Raw genomic sequence first — 26920 nt, forward strand, 5'->3', positions numbered from 1 at the left:
TCCAGTTTCCAAAGAGTTGCAGAATGTTTTTTACATGGACATGCCTTTTTTTTTTTTTTTTTGAGACAGGGTCTTACTCTGTTGCCCAAGCTGGAGTGCCGTGCTGCAATCATACCTCACAGCAACCTCAAACTCCTAAGCTCAAGCGATCCTCCTACCTCAGCTTCCCCAGAAGCTAGGACTACAGGCGTAAGCCACCATGCCCAGCCACATGTACATCTCTTTAAATGGTTAGCAATGTCTTCTGACAAAGTTTTTCTTGAAATTATCATTCCGACTCTAAAACAGCTCCTCTTCCTTTTTCCCTATCTCTGCAAAAGAATTCACTAATTTATTAATGTATAACATTCTGTATACTGGAGTGGTGGAAAGGCAAATCAAAGATCTTCTACAACTTTTACTCCAAAAGAGTAGCTACATTCTTCTGTAAAATTGGAACTGCATGAAATTAAGCAGGCCACTGGATAGATTGGAATTCTGAGATGTCTCTTATAGAGGTTTGTGTTATGGCAGAATTTGACATTACCCTTCCTCGATCCCTGTCTTTTAAGATCTATCGCCCACAGTTTCTGAGGAATCCTAAGAAATAAGCAGTCCCTATTTTTATATATACAATATATTTCTTCCTGAACACTATTGTTTAAAGCGAATGCCATAAGGCCAGATCCTAAGTGAACATGTGTTGCTGCCTTCATTAGGTTGAACATCAGCAGAAACTGTCAACTAAGTAGTGAGAAGTAAATGTATTGGTCATTAAAAAGAACATTAAACAAATGGGCAAAATATTAAGATGCAGAAAGTGGACACTGCTTGTATAGGAGTTCTTCTATCTTAATTTGCACTGTAAGGATGAAAATCTTTTTAAAAACAAATTCGAAGCAAGCTCTTCTAACAGCATCATCCCCAAAGGCTATGTGGTCTAAAAACCCACTAGCCCGAAACAGTTGGTTATATATTATACCTTGAAGTCTGTGTTGTTTACGTGTTCAAAAACCAAGGCGGGGGTTCGTGACTAGGGGAAAAGAACAAAAACAAAAACACACATTAGCAATAGCCCTGACAGCTTTAGTGGGGACAATGTTTGCGGATGCTGCATGGTGAATTTGGCAGTCCTCGCCTCAGTAGTAAGAAACCCTCTATTGCTACAAGCCCTCCCCGCTCTGATTATCACCACACTTAGGTCATTTTTGGGATGGATTTCAAACAGAAGACATGGAGCTGAAGTCTCACCAGGCTCTAGGCAGCCCGACAATGCGCCCATCGCCCATCGGCATCGGACCTGAGTTTGCAAAATGGATTAACACATTTCAGTTTCCAGTGCTATCAGTCTCTTAGCCTAGAAGAATAAGAAATAGTCTGTGGGTGGAGGTCTCTTTGAAAGAAAGACCCAAGCTAGTTAAATGGTATATCTGATTAAGCACTTTCAAAGCAGGACTTAATGATGAGGGTTGGGGGAGGGAACAAAAAGAGGCCAGTTGTGCTCCAGGTCAAACACCATCTCAGCCCTGGTGGGCCTTGCTAACACCTACTATACTCACCACAGGGTCTTTTACAATGTCTGCCAGTGTGATGATGTTGGGACCTCCTCTCAAATTCTCCAAAATCTTTATTTCACGCTTAATTTTCTTCTTTTTTACTGGCTGAAAGGGGAAAAGTACATCAGCAAAAAAAAAAAAGACACTCTTTTTCAGAGTATTTCAACATGTAGTGTAATACATAAATGGCTTACTTATGAGCACCTTGAAGGAAGAAAATGTCACATTCGTCTCTGAATCCTTCTCCTAGCACTGTGCCAGGTATTCTGCAGGTACTTACAAACGTTGAATTGAAAGAAAAAAAGATTTCTATTCCAAAGACCAGACTTCTGCAGAATTAGTATTTCAATCATCAGTCTTGATGTTCATGTTTTAAAACATGTTAAACATGTTAATGTCTTAAAACCTTACAAAGTAGCAATTTAAATGGTTAGTAATACTAAAGAATATCTTGAAAAGCTTTTTATCAATTAGGATGAAACATGGGCCCTTTCCATTTCTTCCTCTAATCAGGGCCAACAAGGATGGTCAAAACATCTTTATGTAGCATAACCCTGAGGGTAAAGTGTGGGTCTTGGAGTCATAATGCCCAGTGTGAAACCTACCTTTACTACCTGCTAGCTGTAATGGCAAACTACATAACCTCTCTAAGCCTTTCGTTAAATGTAAAATGAATAACAAGAGTACCCATCTCATAAGATTGTTCCAAGAATCAAATGAGGTATTTGAAAGACTTCGGAATATGGCTGGAACATAACATAATAATAACTGTCTAGCCTGATCGCCAATACTCTTTTTTTTTCTTTTTGAGGTGGAGTCTCGCTCTGTCGCCCAGGCTGGAGCGCAGTGGCGTGATATCGGCTCACTGCAAGCTCCACCTCCCGGGTTCACGCCATTCTCCTGCCTCAGCCTCCCGAGTAGCTGGGACTTACAGGCACCTATCACCATGCCCAGTTAATTTTTGTATTTTTAGTAGAGATGGGGTTTCACCGTGTAAGGCAGGATGGTCTCGATCTCCTGACCTCGTGATCTGCCTGCCTCAGCCTCTAAAGTGCCAATACTCTTACAAATGAATCCCTCCATTCTAAAAAGAGTACTCTGCAGAGTGTATCTTAAACATTCCTTTGTCCTCACCCATCCTTTCCACATCTGTTCTAGTATGGAATCCTTTCCATTTTTTTTCTGAGGAGGGCCTTGGTCCAACTGTACCTCCTTTATAAAGCCTCCTCCTTCTTTTCTTTTCTTTTTTTGAGATGGAGTCTTGCTCTGTCGCCCAGGCTGGAGTGCAGTGGCACGATCTCAGCTCACTGCAACTTCCACCTCCCAGGTTCAAGGAATTCTCCTGCCTCAGCCTCCGGAGTGGCTGGGATTACAGGCACATGCCACCACGCCTGGCTAATTTTTGTATTTTTAGTAGAGATGGGTTTTACCATGTTGGCCAGGCTGATCTCGAACTCCTGACCTCATGATCCACCTGCCTTGGCTTTCTAAAGTGCTGGGATTACAGGCATGAGCCACCGCGCCTGGGCTTATAAAGCCTTCTCCTGAATAGTCTAAAACAGTCCTGGACCAAAGGAAATACAATGCAAACCACATGTGTAATTTTAAATGTGTTTCTTGTGTAGCCACATCAAGAAACTTAAAAAAGGACAAAATTAATGTATTTTATTAATCTAAAAATCTTATTTTAACATATAAATCAATGTAAAAAATTACTAATCTATTTTACCTTCTTTTTTCTGTATTAAACCTTTGAAATCTAATATATTTTTACCCTTACAGCATATCTCAATTCAGCCCAGCCACATTTCAAGTGCTTAACAGCCTCATGCGGCCTGTGTGCCTGCTGTACTGGACTGTGCAGGTCTCTTCCGAGAGTGTTGGTCACCTCAGACTGGATGCCCTGCATAGAACTCTTAGAAGTTAAATACATCTCATCTCTTCATTTACAAGATTGGTAGTTACTGAAGTTTGATGACCAACAATCACCTGAATTTTTTTAACATACAAACTCACAGAACCCACCAAGATTTACTAAATCAGAATCTTGAGAGGGAAACGGGGTATTTATTTTTAGATACTTTCCAGGCTGATGATCCAGGTCCAGAAACTACTAAATAATATACTATAAATTCTTTTAACTTTGTCTTAAGCCTCAAGCACATGGTAGCAGAAAGCAAGCAGATTTTGACAGTTCTCAAAACCTGGCTTTGTGGTTGCGCAGTGTTCAGAAAACCATTTAAATGTTTCTCATTGCTGAAAGAGACTATACTTGCCCATCAGTGATTTACATACCACAGTTAGAACAGGTCCAATGCAAAGGGGTACCCAATAAATAGAAGCTATTTTACTGATGACTTCCATGTAGTCCACATTGAATTCAACCCACGACCTCTTACCCAATACAATATCTACCTAAGAAACAAGATAATAGAAGTTTTCTCTTCCTGCTGGGAGATCTTTCTACCCTGCAGAGACTAATCCAACAACTTACCTACTGTTTTTCATTAACCCAATTGCTGGATTTTTTAGTGGGAAAAAAAGCTTCTGGTTGACAAAACTATTCTACAGAATCCTTCGAATCTATAAACTTAAAAAGCTGGTTTGTGACAGACCAGGCAGCTGACTCAGGCCCTAATTTAATGTGATCAATGCAACTTTTTCTTATTAAATAAATAGGGGAGATTAAAAATTTTAAATATGGTTTACGAAGGAACTTCATCTATACTTACACCACCTACCCACAGTTACAGTAAAATATACAATACAGTTAGAAAAACTGAGCTGAAAAAAATCTTTCTAAATCACCCTTCACTCAAAACCATCAAGGGCTCACAATTATCTACAAGAGACAAGTCAGAATTTTAAGACTGCAAGGAAATGCAGAGATTTTTTCCAGGCCTTCACCAACTTAATCTCTCTTTCCAAGTTCAACTCCTATATATGGTCACATAACATCTTTCATACAATCATAAAGAACTCTAGTCTCCAAGGCATGTATATATGCACACAATTTTGTATTTAATCCTTTTTGTTTTTCGACACAGGGTCTCTCTCCCATCGCCCAGGCTGGAGTGCAGTGGGTTTCATCACAGATCAGTGCAACCTTCAACTTCCAGGCTCAAGTGATCCTCCCACTTTAGGCCCTCGAGGAGCTGCGACTAAAGGCACATGCCACTACACTCAGCCAACATTCTCTTTAATAGATGGATAAACATGTCCTAGGTTAAAAGGACTACTGTGGCTAGTCACCCAAATGTTTTGATTTCCAACCTAGTTCTCTTTCTACATATTTCAAGAGAGATATAAATACTTAAACTCTTTGGTTCTCAAATGGCATGTGAGGCACCCCAGCAATGCACAGGAGTACTACTGTGGAATACTTTAATTTTTTGAGGAAAACACACCAAACAATCATTGCATCTGTCAGACACTGGGTGCACTACCAGCTTGAGGTAGTTCGTAGTTTCAACATTAGATTGTATTATATTCCTTGTGAGGGCGCATATTTTTTGTGAAGTTGGGTTTGCAGTAGTTGCTGTGATAAAAAGCAAGTACTGCGCAAAAATCAATGACAGGATATGAGGGTGGTGGTGTCCAATCCGATTACAACATTTGAAAAGCTATGCAGTAACAGGTCTATATAACCTGATGGTAATAAATTATAGTTACTAAGAATAAAATTATTATTTTTCTTTTTATTTATGTGAGTAACTTTTTAAATGGCTACCAAGTTGTTAAAACAGAAATACTTAGCGGCCAGGTGCAGTGGCTCATGCCTGTAATCCTGGCACACTGAGAGGCCGAGGGGGGCGGATCACCTGAGGTCAGGAGTGTCAGACCAGCCTGACCAATATGGTGAAACCCCATCTCTACTAAAAATACAAAAATTAGCCAGGCATGCTGGCGTGCACCTGTAGTCCCAACTACTCGGGAGGCTAAGGCAGGAGAATTGCTGAACCCAGGAGGTGGAGGTTGCAGTGAGCCGAGATCTCGCCACTGCACTCCAGCCTGGGTGACAGAGCGAGACTCTGTCTCAAAATAAAAACAAAAACAAAAACAAAATAAATAAATAAATAAATAAAACTTACTTAGTTATTTGGACCTTGCTACTTAATACACAGATGAGGTATTTCTTGACTTACGAGTACCATGAAAAATTACTAAGATAGTATAAGTGTTATAAATTGAGAAAGTTTGGAAACTTCTACTTTTCAGTGTCAAATATGAAAAAGTTCCTGTGGTAAGGAACTGTATGTTAAGTTCCCAATATAAGACAGTGCACAGCATAGTTATAACTAAATTAAAAGTTGTATATTGGTAGCCCAGAGGCCAAATCTGGCCTGTGCATTGTCTTTTTAAATCTTGAGCCAACACAAGTCAGGAGAATTCATATACAAATATAAATTTCTGGCTTTTCTTTGCAAAACAGAGTATGAAGCAACAATGGACTTGCATTACTGCAGGGCAATCATCAGCTTCAGCTGAGAAGCAGCTAACTCCTTTTGAAGAGGCATGTGTTTCCCAGTTTGTTTCAGTCCCTATCACTCACATCTAAGCATGGGCAATTACACCAGACTAGCTGCACTGATATCATCTGTCTGTCCCCCTTAAGTCCTGTGACTCCTCATCCTTACAAAGTAGAGGCAATTATTTATTTATTGAAAATAAAAGCCTCATTATATAATGAAAAGTATAGGAAATAAGTATTAGGCAAGAACTGGGAGAGAAGAGACTGTACCTTTGCTCCCTTACTCTGCCACAACCTAGCAATATAAGTCAACTCAAATCACTTCTCTTGCTTCAGTTTCCTGATCTGTCAAATAAGCAGAACTTGTTCTGTTGAGTTCACAGTATACAACAAAATTTTATTTATTTGCTTTGGCACCAAAAACTTTTAAAATGCTGTTTTAAAACAATCTTCACAACTATTTTTAAAAATCTATATTCCAAATACCTCTGAAATTATCTCTTGTACTCACCTTGAGAATTTTAACAACAACTTTTTCATTATTTGTGATGTTGATGGCTTCAAATACTTCACTGTATTTACCTCGGCCTAATTTTCGAACCAGCTGGTAGTCATCTTGATTTCTGTGGATACAAACAAAATGACTTATAAATGGTCAAATTATCAAGCATCAATTCAACTTACAGGAATCTACTGCCAGCAGGTGTAAAAGAAATAAGAGGTATTTCAAATAATTCCCAAATTGGTTTCATTGTATTTTTTTTAATTAGGCCACTTAAAAATACATGTTCCAAATCCTAGAATTAGAAAAACTTACACCTTTCAATTGTTCTTTCAAATCCCAAACTGTTTACATCTTTATTGGCACATGACATGGAGCTAGCTTGTATTAAGGTTTGTTCTGAATATGTTTGTCTCCAACAAGAGACAGCTTTCCCCAAGAGAATAATTTTTATATATTCTTGTCCCTTAGGGCTTGGTCCAGTGTTGGCACTTAGCAGGAACTCAAAACATTTTGCAAGACTGTTTCAATCTAGCTAACTTTGGCAGCAGCTGATTTTTAACAGGCCTCTTTGAAGGTAAATGGCTTTCAAATGTATAGGCTTAATCTATTTGCCCTCCAGGGCAAGCTCTGGGGATAGTACATGTGTAGTAAAGTTCACAGAGCACACTATAGATTGTAAACTATAGTCAGTGGTCCCCTCCTCTACTTACACCCATATTCTGTGACCAATAAGCAACATCAGAGGTAATAAACAGAGGTAGAATAAGGGAAATGCCAACATTTTCCTCCTGCCCCTGCCTGCTTTCAATGTAGAGGGCTTTGCTCTGAAGAATGACAAACACAGTTCCATTAATGCCTAAATTCTATCTACTCCTGCTGGAGCTACTAAGTATCCAATATGAACCAAATCAACCATATCAACCATTCATTTTCCTCAAGTAGCTAAAAAGAAAGTGAATGAAAAGACAAAAGGTACTAAAAACAATGGACAACATTATAATCACGGCAGGTCTAGGGGAAGAAAGCTCCTACTTCTTTCTGTCTGAGTTCTCTTCCTATGGGAGGGTATACAAAACAAATGCGAGCAAACGAAGAGTACCATGTCAAAAGCCCAAAAGGGCTCTTTAGTGCCATTTAAGCAGAACCAAGTGCAAAGCACTCAATTTGAAGATAGCAGTTGAAATTCCTACAGTAAACAGTGTTACCTAGAGTCCAAAGCCTGTGACATACACAGAAAACTGTTAGATTATCAGTAGTAACAACATTTATTGGTAGTAAACCACACTGGCACTTAATGGTGTCTTTACAGCATACAGTGTCTCTGTATTCAGAAGCAATGTATTTACTGTTAAGAATCATGGCATACTCAAGTTAGCTGGGTGGGGCGGCAGATGCCTGTAATCCCAGCTACTCCGGAGGCTGAGGTGGGAGAATCGCGTGAACCCAGGAGGCGGAGGTCGCAGTGAGCTGAGATCACGCCACTGCACTGCAGCCAGGGCGACAGAGCAAGACTCATCTCCACACACACACACACAAAAATCATGACATACTCAAGATTAAAAATACACCCTATGACAATTTAGGAAAGCATCCACTAACCACTTACAGGTTATGGAAATCACATGCAGTCAGATATAAAATACAGCATACAAGAGCTGCAGCTTTGGTTTTCAAATTGCTTTCTTTTGCACTTGAATATCAAAATGCTTTTATCACACAAGTATGATCTGACCAATTAAATGTCTACCACACTGGGACAGGAAATGCAAACATCCAAATGAGTCTGTACAGAGAATTAGGAGGGCAAACACAGCTGCTCAGGCAGATTACAACTGTTCAAGATAGAATTGGGGCTGAATTCCATGTTAAGACATGCCTAGTCTCAGGATAAGGGCAAATGTTTAAGAATTTAATTCTGCTTCTCATCAGAAAGAAGTTACCTTTTTGGAGAACTGTTTCATCCTCCTGTATCAACATGAAACAACATTCTCTACCTCAAAATACTTTATGTAAGATTTTGGTGTTTTCAAAGTCTCTCAAGTATCGACTCTCACTGATCTGCAATGCCCAAGCAAGCTGATAGGTAACTTTTTGTTGCCAGGTGCCTGTATAGAATACTATCATGAGTTATTTAATGACATTCTGAGAAATGTGTTAAACATCAGAGTGTTTACACAAACCTACATGGTATGGCATACTACATACCTAGGGTATAGCCTATGGTTCCTAGGATACAAATGTGTACCGTAATAAACAGGCAATTGTAACACAATGGTATTTGTGTATCTAAACATAGAAAAGGTAATGAATGCATTGTTGATGTTACGATGACATCATTAGGCCACAGAAATTTTTCAGCTCTCTTATAATCTTATGGTACTGGCCTACATGTGGTCTGTCATTAATTCAAACGTTGTTATGTGGTGCATGACTGCATATAAATCAGAGAAAAGGATAAGAAACTAAAATGATTTTTAAATGGCAAGCCCATTAAAATTGTTCACTTGCCAAAGCAACTCTGCTTCTTCACTGCAAAACCAAATTTTCAGCTCAAAAGAAGAAAACACAAATTGGGCTTTGATCTTGAGGTATACACATACAGAGTCATGGAGGTTTTCTGACAAAAACTACTCAACAGATCCACAAGATTCAGCCCTTTGAGTGAGTATAATGAAGTCAACAAAAACAATTACCCCCATTCCACCACATGTGACTCGTAATCCCAGTATTCTCGAGGTCTGTGTGTATTAACATCTGTGTAAACTCTGGCCCTGCTTGGCACGGGTCCCGACATGTCAGACAGGTTGGCGAACAAAGCTGGACTTGATGTTTGGAGATCTGGCAGTCACTGTGTTCAGAGGCAGCTGGGGGTAAGACCTTGTTTCAGACCTGTTTTCTTCAAACTGCAGAAACAAAATGCACAAAGTCCAAGGAATCATTTGCAGAAGGTATATGGGAAGGAAATAATCTTACAAATAATAACGGCTTGAAATATACCTCTGGCTCTCCTACTTATAGCCAATAAATATAGCTCAACTGTGTCAACCAGTGCTTCCTATGAGAAGAAAAATACCAAGAAATACAGTAAACTGATATTTGCTTTAATCATATTTTGCCAAGTATCCTGTTACCTATGCATGCAAAATTTGAATAATTTTTGTAAGACAGCCTGGAAGAGAAAAATGGCATTGAGGATAGATACATTAGCATTACCACTATTTATATATTCTACAAAAGGTATTGGAAAGAAAAGTACTTTCCTTTCAGCAGCTTTCTGTAACTTAAGTAGGGGAGCTAAAAGGTTGTAGAATGGCGGCAAAGCCGAGAGTACAACTTGTCAGTCTGACTCATATTTGATGAAACCAGGAAGAGAATAAAGACTTGTTCTCATATGTCAAAGTTCCATGTCATCTTATAGCAATCCAAATTTTTTGGGGGAACCTTATGGTAATAATCAGTAGAAACTTGATCACCATTTGAAAGACACACTTGATTTCATTAAATTTAAAAACAGAAATCAGTAATATTCTCTTTATATTTAATACAGGAGCTTAAAACTGGCATAAAACAGTAATACAGACTAGCTGAACTATGCAAAATTTGACACTGGTGGAAAATAAGTAAAATGTTAGAAATATGCTATCAAATCAGGTTCCTTTCCAATGATGTCTTCCCTATCTCCTACAGCATTTGCTGATTCCCCTCATTATGCACTTAGATGAAATTGTATTGAGTTTCCAAATGTGATAACTGAGAAGGATACAACACTTATGCAGTTTCCTGACTGCGACAGCATAACTTCAATTTGTATGTGTGTATGTATGTATGTATTTTAAGACAGGGTCTTATTCCACTGCCCAGGCTGGAGTGCAGTGGTGTGATCATGGCTCACTGAAGCCTCAACTTCCTGGGCTTGGGTGATTCTTCCACCTCAGCCTCCCAGGTAGCTGGGACTACAGGCATGTGCCACCACCCTCAGCTAATTTTTTGTATTTTCAGTAGAGACGGTGTTTCACCACGTTGCGCAGGCTGGTCTTGAACTCCTAGGCTCAAGCAATCCTCCCACTTCAGCCTCCCAAAGTGCTGAGATCACAGGTGTGAGCCACCGCACTCAGCCATAACTTCAATTCAGAAAAAGAGGAAGTGTCTATTTAAAAAGGGGAAAGACGTACTATACTCCTAAAACACGTCCATATCATAAAAGACAAATGGAGGCTAAAGAGACACTGCATAAATGCAATACTCTATTCTAGACTGTATTCCCTACTGCAGCAGGTGGAGGTGGGGATGCTATAAAAAATAATATTGACAGAACTGGAATTCAGAGGGTATTAAATTATTGTATCAATGTAAATTTGTGAAGTTGGTACATAATCACAACAGTTAAGATAATATATCTATTCTTCTTTTCTGAGATGGAGTTTCCCTCTTGTTGCTCACGCTGGAGTGCAATGGCGTGATCTCAGCTCACTGCAACCTCTGCCGCCTCCCGGGTTCATGCGATTCTCCTGCCTCAGCCTCCCCAGTAGCTGGGATTACAGGCATGCGTCACCACGCCTGGCTAATTTTGTATTTTTAGTAGAGACGGGGTTTCTCCATGTTGGTTAGGCTGGTCTCAAACTCCCGACCTCAGGTGATCCACCCGCCTCGGCCTCCCACAGTGCTAAGATTACAGACGTGAGCCACCGCGCGCAGCTCAAGAATATGTCTATTCTTTTTTTTTTGAGACGGAGTCTCGCTCAGTCGCCCAGGCTGGAGTGCAGTGGCCGGATCTCAGCTTACCGCAAGTTCCGCCTCCCGGGTTTACGCCATTCTCCTGCCTCAGCCTCCCAAGTAGCTGGGACTACAGGTGCCCGCCACCTCGCCTGGCTAGTTTTTTTTTTGTATTTTTTAGTAGAGACGGGGTTTCACCGTGTTAGCCAGGATGGTCTCAATCTCCTGACCTCGTGATCCGCCTGTCTTGGCCTCCCAAAGTGCTGGGATTACAGGCTTCAGCCACCGCGCCCGGCAAGAATATGTCTATTCTTAAGAAATTTTCCTGAATTAGAAGTAAACAGCCATGATGCATATAATCAACCCTAAAATGATTTAGAAAAAAAGTGTGCCCACATGTCTACATGTGTATATATAGAGCACACATGACCACACACACACAAATGATAAAACAAGTTGGGTAAAATATTACAATAGGTAAATTTGCGTAAAGGGAATAGAGATGCCCTTTGTACGATTTCTATTTACTTTTTGTTGAAACTTTTTTGTTTGAAACAAGGTGTCACTCTGTAGGCCAGGCTAGAGTACAGTGGTCTGATCAACAGCTCACCGCAGCCTTGACCTCCCAGGCTCAAGCAATCCTCCCACCTCCGCCTCCCAAGTAGTTGGGACCACAGGCGTGGGTTACCACACCTGGCTAATTAAAAAAAATTTTTTTTCTGTAAAGATGGGGTCTCCCTATGTTGCTCAGGCTGGTCTCAAACTCCTGGGTTCAAGTGATGCTTCCACGCAGCCTCCCAAAGTGCTGTGATTATAGGAGTGAGGCACTGTGCCCAGCTTGTTGAAACACTTTTTAAAATTGTGGTAAAATATACATAACATAAACTTTATGGCCAGGCACAGTGGCTCACTATGGGAGGCTGAAGAGGGTAGATCGCTTGAACCCAGGAGTTCACACCCAGTCTGGGCAACATGGCAAAACCCCGTCTCTACTGAAAATACAAAAAATCAGCCAGGTGTGGTGGTGTGTGCCTGCAGTCCCAGCTACTTGGGAGGCTGAGGTGGGAGAATCACCGGAGCCCAGGAAGTTGAGCTACAGTGAACTGTGATTGTACTACTGCACTGCAGCCTGGGTGACAGGAGACAGACCCCAACTAAAAAAAATAAAAACTACCATTTTATCTACATTTAAACATAAAGTTCAGTTGCATTAAGTATATTCACATTCTTGTGCAATTATTACCAGATCATCCATTTCTATAAATTTTTACTATCCCAAATTAAAACTACGTATCCACTAAACACTAATTTTCCCTCCCTCTAACTCTTCGCAACCACTATTCTATTTTCTGTCTGAGTTGGCTATTCCAGGAATCTCATACAAGTGGAATCAGACGTTTGTCTTTTGTTTTGTTTATTTAATTTAGCATAATGTCTTCAAGGTTGATCCATGTTGTAGCATGTGTTAGAATTCCAATCCTTTTAAAGGCTGAATGATATTGCACTGTATATATATGTATATATGTATATATATATTTGTCTTATGTATACACACACACACACACACACACACACATACTACATTTTGCTTATCCATTTATCTGCTGATGGACACTTGTTGCTTCCACAGCTTGGCTATTGTAAATAATGCTGCTATGGACATAGGTGTACAAACATCTGTCTGAGACCTTGCTTTCAAATCTTTTAGGTATATATCCAGAAGTGGAATTGCTGAACCATGTAGTAATTCTATGTTTAATTTTTTGAGGAACCAGCATATTGTTGCAACAAGCTGGGCACGGTGGCTCACTCCTATAGAGCAACTGTATCATTTTACACTCCCACGAACAGGGCAAAAGCTACAACTTCTCTATACCCTTACTAACATTTGTTATTTTCTGTTTTTTGCTTGTTTTTATAGAGACAGGGGTCTTGCTTATGCCCAGGCTGGTCTTGAGCTCCTGGCCCTCAAGGGATCCTTGCACCTCGGCCTCCCAAAGTGCTCTCAAAACAGGCTGTGCCTGGCCTATTTTCTGGTTTTTCTTCTTCTTCTTCTTTTTTTTTTCCCCCAGTAACAGCCCTCCTAATGAGTATGAAGTCGTATCTCATTGACTGTGATTTTAATTTGCATTTCCCTAATGATTAATGATGTTGAGCATCTTTTCACATGCTTATTGGCCATTTGTATATTTGCTCTGGAGAAAAGTCTATTCAAAGCCATTGTCCATTTTTTGATTGAGTTGTTTGTTGACGATGCATTTGTTATCTATACTATTTTTTTGCTGCTTACAAACTGCTCATCTTTCCAAAGCTGTATTTAAGCTGTAACTTAGCTACCATACCCAGAGAGAAGCCAGAAGACATACCTCCTTATGCTCATGGTGTCAGCAGCTAAAGGCTTTCAGAAGAATAGCAAGAGACTGGGATGGAGATTAATTCTGTATTCCTTAACCATGACAAACACAATTAATGATACTCCACTCCAAATACATGAGATCAAAAGATTCACATGCTGACTTATGAATTCTTCCATCCAAAAAACTCCTGTAACTTGCCTCTGTTCAACTCAAACCTCCTGAGGTTCCATAAATGTACTAAATGACCAGAAAACAACAGTCATTCAAGTACCAGAAGTCTTTAAAATTATTTCTATTTCTTTGATTTTATAAAACCTGGGTGACATTAATCTATCTTCACTTATTATCAGTTAAAAGTGTAACCACACACACACACAAACACATCAAACATGCAAAAAAACAGATGTTTTCTTATATTTTTTCTTCTTCCCAAAGAAACAAGGTCACCTATGTTGCAGGATTGGATGACTTTCTGTGACTACTATGCCTGCACTGACAGCAATGAAAGATACTAGGAAAACAGTAAATAAAGCTGTGGGTGTGAATATGGCCAAAATAGTATAAACAACAGCATGAACCCAACAGAAATACTATCCCCAGAAATTTATGACTTTTAATATATTAAACTTTTAAATTCTCAGCCTCTCCTCTGACTGAAACAGTATCTTTCTCTTTAGTCTCTACATACCTTTACACTTCACTCTTCCGGTTAACATTTTATACTTGTAAGACAGCCTTCATCAGTGGATCTAAAACCCCTCTTCCTATAGGTTAAAAAGTGATCTCTCTGTTGGGCTTTTTCCCAGCTTTGGTTCATCACTTATAAAACTTAACTGTGCTTGCAGACTGAAGGGAAAATGAAGTGAGATGATCTTCCAGAAAGGGCTTAGAAACACCAAATGTATGTAAATTTGTATTAAGTAATTACTATCCCCTAGTTCCTTAGTAAAAGCTAATAAGCAGAAACCTATCTTTACAGGCTGGAATCTTCATTCTTTAAAATACAAAAATTATAGTAGCTGTGGTTAACTCCCAGCTCCTGAGTTAACCCCTGAGGGCTAACTCACAAGGAGACATGATATTAAAAAATGAGTCCTAATTTCTCCCTGGAAATCATCTGACATATGGAGAATAGCCAACTCCTATTACTAGTCCATGTACATTCTTATCACCCAGTCGTCTTCTGCTGTCTCAAGGCCCTGGCATCCTCTGTGAGGAGTAGAAAAAGACTAATTACCAACGAAACTCTTGAGATTCTCGAGTACTTGTGTGAATGACCCTTGAAGCTTTGGGGATCATCAACTGGGACCTAATTTATGAACTAGCAGATCTGATTCTCCACTGGGAAGACAACAAGCTAACTGTTTTTGCAGTACCCCTAAAGAGGTGCTTCACCTTACTGTCATACATACCAAATAATCTGCTTATAGTAAGAAAGGTATTCACATGAATTTCAAATGGCTGGCCTTCATTAATTATATGGCAAAATAAAACAGAGGGTTCTTCAACTATGACTCTGTAACTTCAGATAGATAAAAGGGTACTAAGGGATTGGGGGTTAAGGGATGGTGATAAAAAGGGGATGTGGAGCCCAGTGTGGTGGCTCATGCCTATAATCCCAGCACTTTGGGAGGATCACTTGAACCCAGGAGTCTGAGACCACCCTGGGCAACATAGCGAGACCTCCTCTCTACCAATAACATAAAAATGAGCTGGGTGTAGTGGAGTACAGCTGTGGTCCCAGGTACTCGGTAGGCTGAGGTGAGAGGATCACTTGAGCCTGGGAGGTCAAGGTTGCAGTAAGCCATGATCTCGCCACTGCACTCCAACGTGGGTGACAGAGAAAGATCCTGTCTCAAAAACAAACAAACAACAACAACAACAACAACAAAAAAACAAGAGGGGATGCGAAAACACAGAAAAGAGAGGTCAAAGATAAATATTATCATTATTATTTTTTTGAGACAGGAGACAGGGTCTTGCTCTGTCACCCAGGCTGGAGTGCAGTGGTGCAATCTCAGCTCACTGAAACCTCCACCTGACCTCCTGGGCTTGAGCAATCCTCCCACCTCAGCCTCCCGAGTAGTTGGGACTATAGCAGTAGGCCATCAGGCCCAGCTAAATTTGTATTTTTTGTAGAGACGAGGTTTCGTCATGATGCCCAGGCTGGTTTCAAACTCCTGGACTCAAGTGATCCACCAGCCTTGGCCTCCCAAAAGTGCTGAGATTACAGGTGTGAGCCACCGTGCCCAACCAAGATAAACATTATCTTATTTAGAAATAGTATTTCACTTATACCTCTGCAAATGCATATGTATATTCACATTTAGCCCAACAGGAAGAAAACACACAGCCTACATTTCTCAATTTTTGGTTTGATCCTTCCCTACATTCCTTATTTTGTCTACTCCTTAAATATATAACCATCTACTATGAAAAAGTACTGTCCTAGGCCTTAGGAATATAAGTGAACAAGGCAAAATAGGGGTGAGACAAGTATGCCATTAAAGATTTTACCTATGGATGCAATTTATAGATTCAATGTCATCCCCATCAAGCCACCAATGACTTTCTTCACAGAACTGGAAAAAACTACTTTAAAGTTCATATGGAACCAAAAAAAAAGCCCGTATTGACAAGACAATGCTAAGCCAAAAGAACAAAGCTGGAGGCATCACGCTACCTGACTGCAAGCTATACTACAAGGCTACAGTAACCGAAACAGCATGGTACTGGTACCAAAACAGAGATATAGACCAATGGAACAGAAGAGAGCCCTCAGAAATCACACCACACATCTACAACCATCTGATCTTTGACAAACCTGACAAAAACAAGAAATGGGGAAAGGATTCCCTATTAATAAATGGTGCTGGGAAAACTGGCTAGCCATATGTAGAAAGCTGAAATTGGATCCCTTCCTTACACCTTATACAAAAATTAATTCAAGATGGATTAAAGACTTAAATGTCAGACCTAAAACCATAAAAATCCCAGAAGAAAACCTAGGCAATACCATTCAGGACATACACACGGGCAAGGACTTCATGTCTAAAACACCAAAACCAATGGCAACAAAAGCCAAAATTGACAAATGGGATCTAATTAAACTAAAGAGCTTCTGCACAGCAAAAGAAACTACCATCAGAGTGAACGGGAAACCTACAGAATGGGAGAATATTTTTGCAATCTACCAACTGACAAAGTGCTAATATCCAGAATCTACAAAGAACCTAAACAAATTTACAAGAAAAAAAATCAAACAACCCCATCAAAAAATGGGCGAAGGACATGAACAGACACTTCTCAAAAGAAGACATTTATGCAGCCAACAGACACATGAAAAACTGCTCATCATCACTGGCCATCAGAGAAATGCAAATCAAAACCACAATGAGATACCATCTCACACAAGGTAGAATGATTATTAAAAAGTCAGGAAATAACAGGTGCTGGAGAGGATGTGGAGAAATACGAACACTTTTACACTGTTGGTGGGATTGTAAACTAGTTCAACCATTGTGGAAGACAACGTGGTGATTCCTCAAGGATCTAGAACTAGAAATACCATTTGACCCAGCCATCCCATTACTGGGTATATACCCAAAGGATTGTAAATCATGCTGCTATAAAGACACATGCACACTTATGTTTACTGTGGCACTATTCACAATAGCAAAGACTTGGAACCAACCCAAATGCCCATCAATGACAGACTAGATTAAGAATATGTGGCACATATACACCATGGAATATTATGCAGCCATAAAAAAGAATGAGTTCATGTCCTTTGTAGGGACATGGACGAAGCTGGAAACCATCATTCTCAGCAAACTATCGCAAGGACAGAAAACCAAATACCGCATTCTCACTCATAGGCGGGAATTGAACAATGAGATCACTTGGACACAGGAAGGGGAACATTACACACCAGGGCCTATTGTAGGATAGGGGGTGGGGGGAGGGATAGCATTTGGAGATATGCCTAATGTAAATGACGAGTTAATGGGTGCAGCACACCAACACGGCACATGCATACATATGTAACAAACCTGCACATTGTGCACATGTACCATAGAACTTAAAGTATAATAATAAAAAAATTAAAAAATAGATTTTACCTATGGACTAAGGGTAATAGAAATTCGTTGAAAAGTTTTAAGCAGAAAAGTGACCCATACATATTGTTTTTAAAATTTTTACTCTGGCTGAGTGGGGGAACAGGACTTAGGGAGACAGAAGGCTGTTACAGTAGCACATGTGAGAAATGATGACCTAAGGTGGTGCCAGTGGAGATCAGTGGACTAATATGACAAACAAAATTTATGGTGTAAAATCAATAGCTCTGAGTCAACTGGAAAATGTTGTATTAAGTGGGAGGTGACTCTTGGATTTCTTGCTTGACAGATTGTTGGTGCCATTCACGGAGATAAAAGAGTGCACAAGATAGGTTTTGGACTTAAGGTTAAAATGGCTTTGAATCATTCAAACGAAGATTCTGAATAGGCAGTTAGATATTACAAGTCTGGAGCTAAAACAGTTTCTCAGCTTTAAGTATCTAATTCTCCCAACAACTCTATGAGGCAAGCATTAGTTTCTCTAATCTACAAATAAGAAAAGCCTAAGTTCAGTAGCTTGACCAAGAATATCCAATACAGTTACAGTTGGTATTCAAAGACAGTGAGTTGCCTCCAAGTTTTCTCACTCCTACAGAACATAATCACTTTCTACTGCACATTCACATACACACCAGTCTTCACATCTTAATTTCTCAATTGGACCCTAAGTTCTACAAAGTTAAGAACCATGTTTAATTTACCTTTTTAATTTACAGTACCTAGCCTAAGGCTTTGCACATTCAGTAAACACTATTTGGTGATCAAATTAATCTTGGCTTATTTTTTAAAAATGAAATGAAAATCAAGTTGCATCCAAAGTATAGGGTGTTCCTAAATACTTCAGGTAATTTGGTACACAACTAGGAGAACTGGAAAACCAAGTCAAAGGTTCTTGACTAATTGTTCCCTTCCCTCTCTCTTTCCCAATACTACAGCTTCTATTAAATAACAGGACTACAACTAGGATTTGTCTTTTTCCCCTCAATAATTCAAAATAAGAGGATATTGAAGAAACGTGATTTTAGCAATTTTTATAGCAGCTTATTTGGAAAATGGGAAAAGTGCCTGAATCCCAGATATCTGGAAGATCGATTCTCCTCTCCACTGTTCATAATACTAGTATATCTTAAGGGAATCTAACAGAAAATGCACTGCCTTTCTTATTAAGTTCCATTTTAAATTGTCTTACTTAGTGCTTACTGTTCCCATGTAATTGCATAAAAGGAGGTATAACTTTAGTGGCTAACTATTTCAGACCACTACATCTACCTTAACGCTGTCAGAATGACTTTGAAGACATGGCTAAGTCGTGTATGCTCAATGTTTAGCCTAACAGAAGCCAATTAATCAGTTATGAGAAAAGCACCACGTCAATGAATTTTTCCCTACTGAAGTCAGACCACATCAAAGCCAACTGCACGGGTCTGCATGACTTATTCTTTAATAAAGTATAAGTAAATAAAAAGAAAATGGCATTAAACCATAAGGAAAAATTGTCTATTGCCAAAATAATAAGTTTACTGATATACACTGAATACAGCAAAATTAATTTCAATAAAAACTCCTCTTGCTCTTAGCTAGCCCCTCCTTTTAATCTCTTATGTTCAGTTGTTATTTTTCAATCTGGCAACTAAAAAGAAAACTAGAGGCTTAGTAACAGTCCAATACCAGAAAATTATACAAACAAGTTTGCTTAGTCATTTCTGCTAATGTATTTTTATTGATGAATTTCCTAGTATTAGAAATGGAAAAGATCATTCTAGAACTTTAAGTCAATTTTTGAACTGTAATACAATTAGTTCTTTTTAACCCTAATGTTTACCAGTCTCCATCTTAAAAGGAAAAAAAAAATCTCTCTCTCATCCCTAAATGAACCATAGCAAATGAACAAGATCTCATCATCATCCAGACAGGACAAAGATTTCTATAGTAAAGAATGAGGAATGTGCTTAGATTGCACTGACTGCATGATTTAGGACTGCTTGTTTAGAGGAAAAGCAGCTATACAGGAAAACACCTTTTATGCACTGCTGCAGAGAATGAACTCTTATTCCAAGCAATCAGGCAACATAAACTGGTAAGAGATAAACAAGACTTGTGAAACTCAGGGAGAGGTTAAATATGTATACTTTTCTACCTTGCTACAGAAGCAAAGAGAAAAATTCAGTCAAACTTGTCCATTCCCTTTACAAAAGTGGCACTGATGAGAAAGTCAAATGAATAAAAAAAAAGCACAAGTAGCTAATGTTACCTGAATTACTTATTTCAAACGTCCACACTTACCCTTAATTTCTCTCTTCCTTTCAAATCAAGAGCAGAATGCTCATGTAGTAAGCATTTACTGAATGTTTACTATATACCAGGAAATGTGTGCCTGACTGCCAGGAAGGCATCCTTTCTCTCGGCCCTGGAGAATAAAGAGAAAGTATCTCTGCCCTCAGACAAAGAAAACAGACCATTACAATCTCAAGTGATCAGTGCTTGAAAGAATTAAGTCATGGTGGTCTACAGACACTGAAAGGTATTTAAACCATCACCAACCCATCATTCATGCAACCGATATTTATGGAGTATCTAAAATGGGGAAAAACTGTAAGAAAAAAAAAAACTATGCTTAAAGTATACATAGGAATTATTCAGATGGAAAACATTAAAATAAGAAATTGCAAAGCGTAACACTTTAAAGCAAGTTAAGAATTTTAAAGGCCTATAATTTTGTACCCTGAAATGACCAAAGGCTGGCACATTTTTTTTTATCTCCTATAAGAAATGCATCATTGGATGCCACATGCAACACGGCATCAGGTTTAAACAAGCAACTGATGTGCAAAAAAAGCACATCAGGTCAGCAACCTTTTTATATCTGATTTGGAGACAGTTTACTCGACTGTTACCATTTGTGCTTAAAACAAAAAATATCATTAATTAACAAGCTTTGGAATTCTTTTTCTTTTTCTTTCTCTACTTCCAACACTATTCAGTTCTTTGTCGCCCAGGCTAGAGTGAAGTGGCACAATCATAGCTCACTGCCACCTTGAATTCCTGGGCTCAAGTAATCCTCCCACCTCAGCCTCCCAAGTAACTGAGGCTACAGGCATGTGTCACCATGCTTGGCCCACTCAATTTTAAATAAGACAGAGAAGTAATTATAGCCAAAAGGGAATAGAAAATGCAAACCCAGAGATACAGGCAAGCAAGGAAGCCCAGAAAGCCTTTGTTGATCCTGAAAATTAGAATTTTGTTCTCACATAAACCAAAGCCCAGGGCTCTCACAAGATAAAAAGTCTAATAGGAGGCCCTCTTCATAAGGTGGGACTTTGGAGGGATACATCCTAATGGTGAGAGTGGTTGGGGAGTGGAAGATCCAGGGAGGAATTAAAGCCCTACTGGAGGGAGTATCATATCTTAAAGCTTGTTTTAAGGTGGTCTCTGGATTAGTGCCCCTGCATACCTGATATAAGCAAGCTCTCCATGGAGAAAAGTACCTTACTGTGGGCCTCAAATGATTACTACAAATATCTATTTTTATTTTTATTTATTTATTTATTTTTTATTTTTTTGAGACAGAGTCTCGTTCTGTCACCCAGGCTGGAGTACAGAGGCCTGATCTCAGCTCACTGCAAGCTCCGCCTCCCAGGTTCACGCCATTCTCCTGCCTCAGCCTCTGCTACAGGTACCCGCCACCATGCCCGGTTAATTTTTTGCATTTTTTTTAAAATTAGAGACGAGGTTTCACTGTGTTAGCCAGGATGGTCTCGATCTCCTGATCTCGTGATCTGCCCGCCTCGGCCTCCCAAAGTGCTGGGATTACAGGTATGAGCCACCACGACCAGCCAAATATCTATTTTAAAATACAATGTCCTAGCAGATCTCAAAAAACAAGAGGAAAAATATAGTGAAATCGTTTAATATACTTTTTTTTTTTTTTTTTTTGGCGACAAAGTCTTGTTCTGCCGCCAAGGCAGTGGCATGATCTCAGTTCACTGCAACCTCTGTCTCCCAAGTTCAAGTGATTCTCCTGCTTCAGCCTCCAGAGTAGCTGGGACTGTAGGTGCACACCACCATGCCCAGCTAATTTTTGTATTTTTAGTAGAGAGGGGGTTTTGCCATGTTGGCCAGGCTGGTCTTGAACTTCTGACCTCAAGTGACCCGCCCATCTTGGCCTCCCAAAGTGCTGTGATTATAGGTGTGAGCCACCACGCCCAGCTAGTTTGATATACTTTTAATTGGTACTAGCAGAAAAGGAGAGAATGGGATAAAGGTAGTAAACTGAAGATAGTTGAAAATATCCTAGAAGCAATTAGACACAATCAAATTCCAGAAGCAAACAATGTCCAAACAAGATCAATAAAAAGAAATCCAAAACCAAACATATCATCACAAAATAGCAGGAAAAAAACAAAGATTAGTTGGGTGCAGTGGCACAGGCCTGTAGCCCCAGCTATTTGGGAGGCTGATGCAGGATGACTGCTTGTGCCCAGGAGTTGGAGACCAGCCTGGGCAAAACAGCAAGACCTTGTCTCAAACAAAAACAAAAAACTAAAGACAAAGATAAACCTAAAAAGCAACTACAGAAAGAAAAACGCAGATTATATTCAAAGAGCAACATCAGAACAGCTGATTTTTCAAAACCAACAATGAAGCCAAGATAGTTTAATACCTGCAGTGTGCTGAAAAAAAATAGCTGCCAAATTAAAATTCTGTTATCAAGCAAATGTCTCTAAAGAAAGAAGAAAAATAATCGCATTTTGGAAGGTCTGAGTTGAAAGAGAAAATAAAGAGCAAAAAAGAGGAAAATTTACAGACAGCTCCAAACAAACATTGATTATACAAAAGAATAACAATACCTTGAGAAGTTTTAAAAAATAGAAGACATAACAATAAAAACACAGTGTATCGAGGAGATTTCAAAGTATTGTTTCTAAAGTTCTTTTACTATATGAAAAAAAGATAAAATTACAATAGTAGGCTTTGTTAAGTTATAGCTGCAAGTCACAACATGTATGACGACAACTAATTACAGAATAAAAATAACATGTATTTCCAAACCAGAAAGGGGGAAAAGTAAAATCATAAAAAGAATCCAAAAGAATGTTAAGAAGGGAGAAGAACAAAATCTAGAACATAAGAAACATAGGGGAAAAAAGTTAAATTGGAATATGATTAATTATATCAAATCTGAGTGGAATAAATTATCCAGGTAAAAGACAAAGACTATCATGTCAGACCAAATTAAAAAAGAAATCCAAATGAACCAGAACCCAAACAATTCTGAAAAATCATAAAGCTGGAAGAATTATGCTATCTGATTTTAAACTTACTACAAGGCTATAGTTGTCAAAACAGTGTATTGGCAAAAGGATAAAACATAGATCAAGGGAACAGAATAAAGAGTACAGAAATACACCCACACAAATAAGGCCAATTAATTTTTGACAAAGATACAAAGGCAGTTCAATGGAGAAAGGACATATATATATATATATATATATTTTTTTTTTTTTTTTTTCCCCAAACACCACAGTCTGCCTCTAGTGTCCAGGTTGGAGTGCAGGGGCATGATCTCAGCTCACTGCAACTTTCGCCTACTGGGTGCAAGTGATTCTCCTGCCTCAGCCTCCCAAGTAGCTACAACCACAGGTGTGCATCACAATGCCCTGCTAATTTTTGTATTTTTAGTAGAGACAGGGTTTTACCATATTGCCCAGGCTGGTCTCAATTTTCCTTTTTTTTTTTGAGATGGAGTCTTGCTCTGTCGCCCAGGCTGGAGTGCAGTGGCGCGATCTCGGCTCACTGCAAGCTCCACCTCCCAGGTTCGCACCATTCTCCTGCCTCAGCCTCTCGAGTAGCTGGGACTACAGGCGTCCACCAACACGCCTGGCTAATTTTTTGTATTTTTGGTAGAGACGGGGTTTCACCGTGTTAGTCAAGATGGTCTCGATCTCCTGACCTCATGATCTGCCTGCCTGGGCCTCCTAAAGTGCTGGGATTACAGGCATGAGCCACCAAGCCCAGCCTGGTCTCAAATTTCTGAGCTCAACTGACCCACCCACTTTGGCCTCCCAAAGTGCTGGGATTACAGGCATAATAATCTTTTCTATAAATTGTTGTGGAAGACTTGGAGATCACTATGCAAAAAATCATAAACTTCAATCTAAATCTCACACTTTATATAAATGATAATCCATAATGAATCATAGATATAAACGTAAAACTTGGGTCAGATGCGGTAGCTCATGACTGTATAATCCCAGCCTGGGTGACAAGGCAAGACTCTACCTCTGGGAAAAAAACCAACAACATATAAATGTAAAATTATCAAATCTTCTTGCATCCAGGGGTTAGGCAGAGTTTGAAGACATGACATTAAAGACATGGGCTGTAAAATTCATAAACTGAACTTCATCAACATTAAAATATTTCTGCTCTGTGAAAGTCACTATTTAGAAAATAAGCCAGACACAAGAAGAATGTATTTGCAAATCACAAATCTGAATAAAGAACTTGTGTCTGTAACATATAAAAAATTCAACAGTAAGAAAACTCAATTTAAAAATGGGCAAAAGACATGAACATACACACCACAAAAGAAGATATACAGATAAGTATGTGAAAAGATACACAACACTTTCAGACAGCAGAGAAAATGAAATTAAATCATAACACTACCACTACAGATCTATTAAAATAGCTAAAATTTAAAAAAAACAGAAAACAAAACTGACTATACCAAAAGCTGGTGTGGATGCAGAGTAACAGTAACTAATTCATTCCTGGTGGGAAAGCAAAATGGTTTTGGAAAACAGTTTAGCAGTTTCTTATAGAGTTAAACATGTACTTAACTATACAACCAGCATTCCCACTCCTAGGTATTTACTCAAGAGAAATGGAAACCTGTATCTACACAAAAACCTACACACAAACATTTAAGGCAGCTTTATCTATAATTGTGAAAAAATAGAAACAACCAAGGTGTCCAACAGTTACATGAATAAACAAATGGCTTGACATGGGATGCTTAGCAATGAAAAGGAACAGATTACTGATTTGTGCAACAAAATGGGTGAATCGTTTTTCTTTTTTTAGTAGAGACAGGGTCTCGCTTTGTTGCCCAGGCTGGTCTCAAACGCCTGGCCTCAAGCAATCCTTTGGCTTCAGCCTCCCAAAGTGGCAGGATTACAGGTGTGAGCTGCTACACCTGAACAATATGGTGAATCTTAAAGTGAAGAAGCCAGAAACAAAAGCCTACATATTGTATACTTCCATTTATATCAGGGGTCCCCAGTCTCCGGGCCATGGGCCTGTACCAGTTTGTGGCCTGTTAGGAACCAGGCTACACAGCAGGAGGTGAGCAGCGGGAGTCACTCACATTACTGCCTGAGCTCTGCCTCCTGTTCGATCAGCAACATTAGATTCTCATAGGAGAATCCTACTGTGAACTGCGCATGTGAGGGATCTAGGTTTCGTGCTCCTTATGAGACACTAACGCCTGATGATCTGTTATCATCAGGCACTAGATTCTTGAGGAGGTGGAGCTCAATTTTCCTGCTTTTAGAAAAGGAAATAAGCATGAAAAGAGAGCCTAAATTTCTCCCTTTCCATGCTTATTAATCACAAGGACATTCCTAAGTCCAATGGGCTTGGAAACGGAGAAATAGCAACTCTACAGTAGAAAAACCTGGCAGACTTTACTGAAGTATCACTAGTGCTAAGTCACTTTGACATCATATGCCCCTGATACAATGTGATGAGAAGGGCACTTCACCTCTGTGGTAGTCTTCTCAAAAATCCATAACTACAATTTAATCTTGAGAAAATATCAAACCTGTATTGAAGGACATTCTATAAAATACATCACCAGTCTTCTTCAAAAGTTTCCAAGTAATGAAAATTAAAGACAGACTAAGAAGCCTCACAGACTGGAGGATACTAAGGAGACATGATGACTAAATTAACGTGGTATCCTGGACTGGCTCCTTGAACAGAAAAAGGATATAACTGGTAAAATCCAAATAAAGCTTGTAGTTAATACTATTATACCGATGTTAATTTCTTAATTATTTTATTATTTATATTTTATTATTCATTTTTTTTTTAAGAGATGGGGTCTCACTTTGTCACTCAGGCAGGAGTCCAGTGGTGTGATCCTAGCTCTCCCAGTTCATAGCAGCCTCGAACTCATGGGCTCAAGCGATCCTCCTGCCTCAGCCTCCTAAGTAGCTAGGACTACAGGCACATGTCACCATGCCCACCTAACTTTAATTTTTTGTAGAGATGGGGTCTTGCCATGTTGCCCAGGTTGTTCTCAAACTCCTGGGCTCAAGCAATCCTCCCCACCACGGCCTCCAGTTACCAGGGTAACAGGTGTGAGCCACCACGCCTGGCCCAATATGGCAAGATGTGAACATTAGGAGATACTGAGGGAAGCATATATGGAGATTCTATCTGCAACTCCTGTAAATCTAAAATTTTCAATGTTACAAGTTAAATACTGCCAATATTTAACTTGAAATGCTAAAGAGGATGAGACACTAGAGAAGATGAGGAAAAACTGAAACTCATACATTTCTAGTGTGAATGCAAAATAGTACTGTACAGCCATTCTAGAAAACAGTTTGGCAACTTCTTTACAAAGAAGTTAAATGTACATTTTTCATATGACCCAGCAATCCAAATCAAAGTTATTTACCCTAGAAAAATGAAAACTTATGTCCACAAAGGCCTATAATGTTATGTTCACAGCAGCTCTATTCATAATCACCAAAGAATGAAAACCAAAATGTCCTTCAAGGAGTGAATGGATAAAAATAACTATAATCTATCCATAAACGGAATACTACTAATAAAAAGGAACTAACCATTTACACACACAATAAATTTGATGAATCTCAGAGGCAGTATGCTGAATGAAATAAGCCAGTCTCAAAATATTACATAATGTTTGATTTCATCTATATGAACATTTATGAAAAGATAAAACTGTAGTGAGGCTGGGCACGGTGGCTCACACCTGTAATCCCAGCACTTTGGGAGGTTGAAGCGGACGGATCACTAGGTCAGGAGAGCAAGACCATCCTAGTTAACATAGTGAAATCCAGTCTCTACTAAAAATACAAAAAATTAGCCGGGCATGGTGGCGGGCGCCTGTAGTCCCAGCTACTCGGGAGGCTGAGGCAGGAGAATGGCATGAACCTGGGAGGCGGAGCTTGCAGTGAGCCGAT

The 26920-nt window shown here is 39.3% G+C and overlaps 1 protein-coding gene across 3 annotated transcripts in view; it reads right to left on the bottom strand.

Moving 5' to 3' along the window:
- Positions 1-26920, bottom strand: part of CSNK2A1 (casein kinase 2, alpha 1 polypeptide) — a 66764-nt gene that overhangs the window by 18177 nt on the left and 21667 nt on the right. Inside the window, exons 2-6 of one of the 3 annotated variants that reach the window (XM_011979841.1) lie at positions 9401-9414; positions 9205-9328; positions 6518-6629; positions 1539-1640; positions 962-1012 (exon numbers count right to left, since the gene is read on the bottom strand). In XM_011979841.1, coding sequence (XP_011835231.1) covers positions 962-1012; positions 1539-1640; positions 6518-6629; positions 9205-9305 — 366 coding nt within the window. In that variant the 5' untranslated portion in view covers positions 9306-9328; positions 9401-9414. Of the gene's footprint in view, positions 1-961; positions 1013-1538; positions 1641-6517; positions 6630-9204; positions 9415-26920 lie in introns of all 3 variants that reach the window. The other 2 variants (XM_011979840.1, XM_011979842.1) reach the window with 2 other exon arrangements.

This window comes from Mandrillus leucophaeus, unplaced genomic scaffold (genome assembly GCF_000951045.1).
Source record: "Mandrillus leucophaeus isolate KB7577 unplaced genomic scaffold, Mleu.le_1.0 Scaffold206, whole genome shotgun sequence".
Classification (NCBI taxonomy): Eukaryota; Metazoa; Chordata; class Mammalia; order Primates; family Cercopithecidae; genus Mandrillus; species Mandrillus leucophaeus.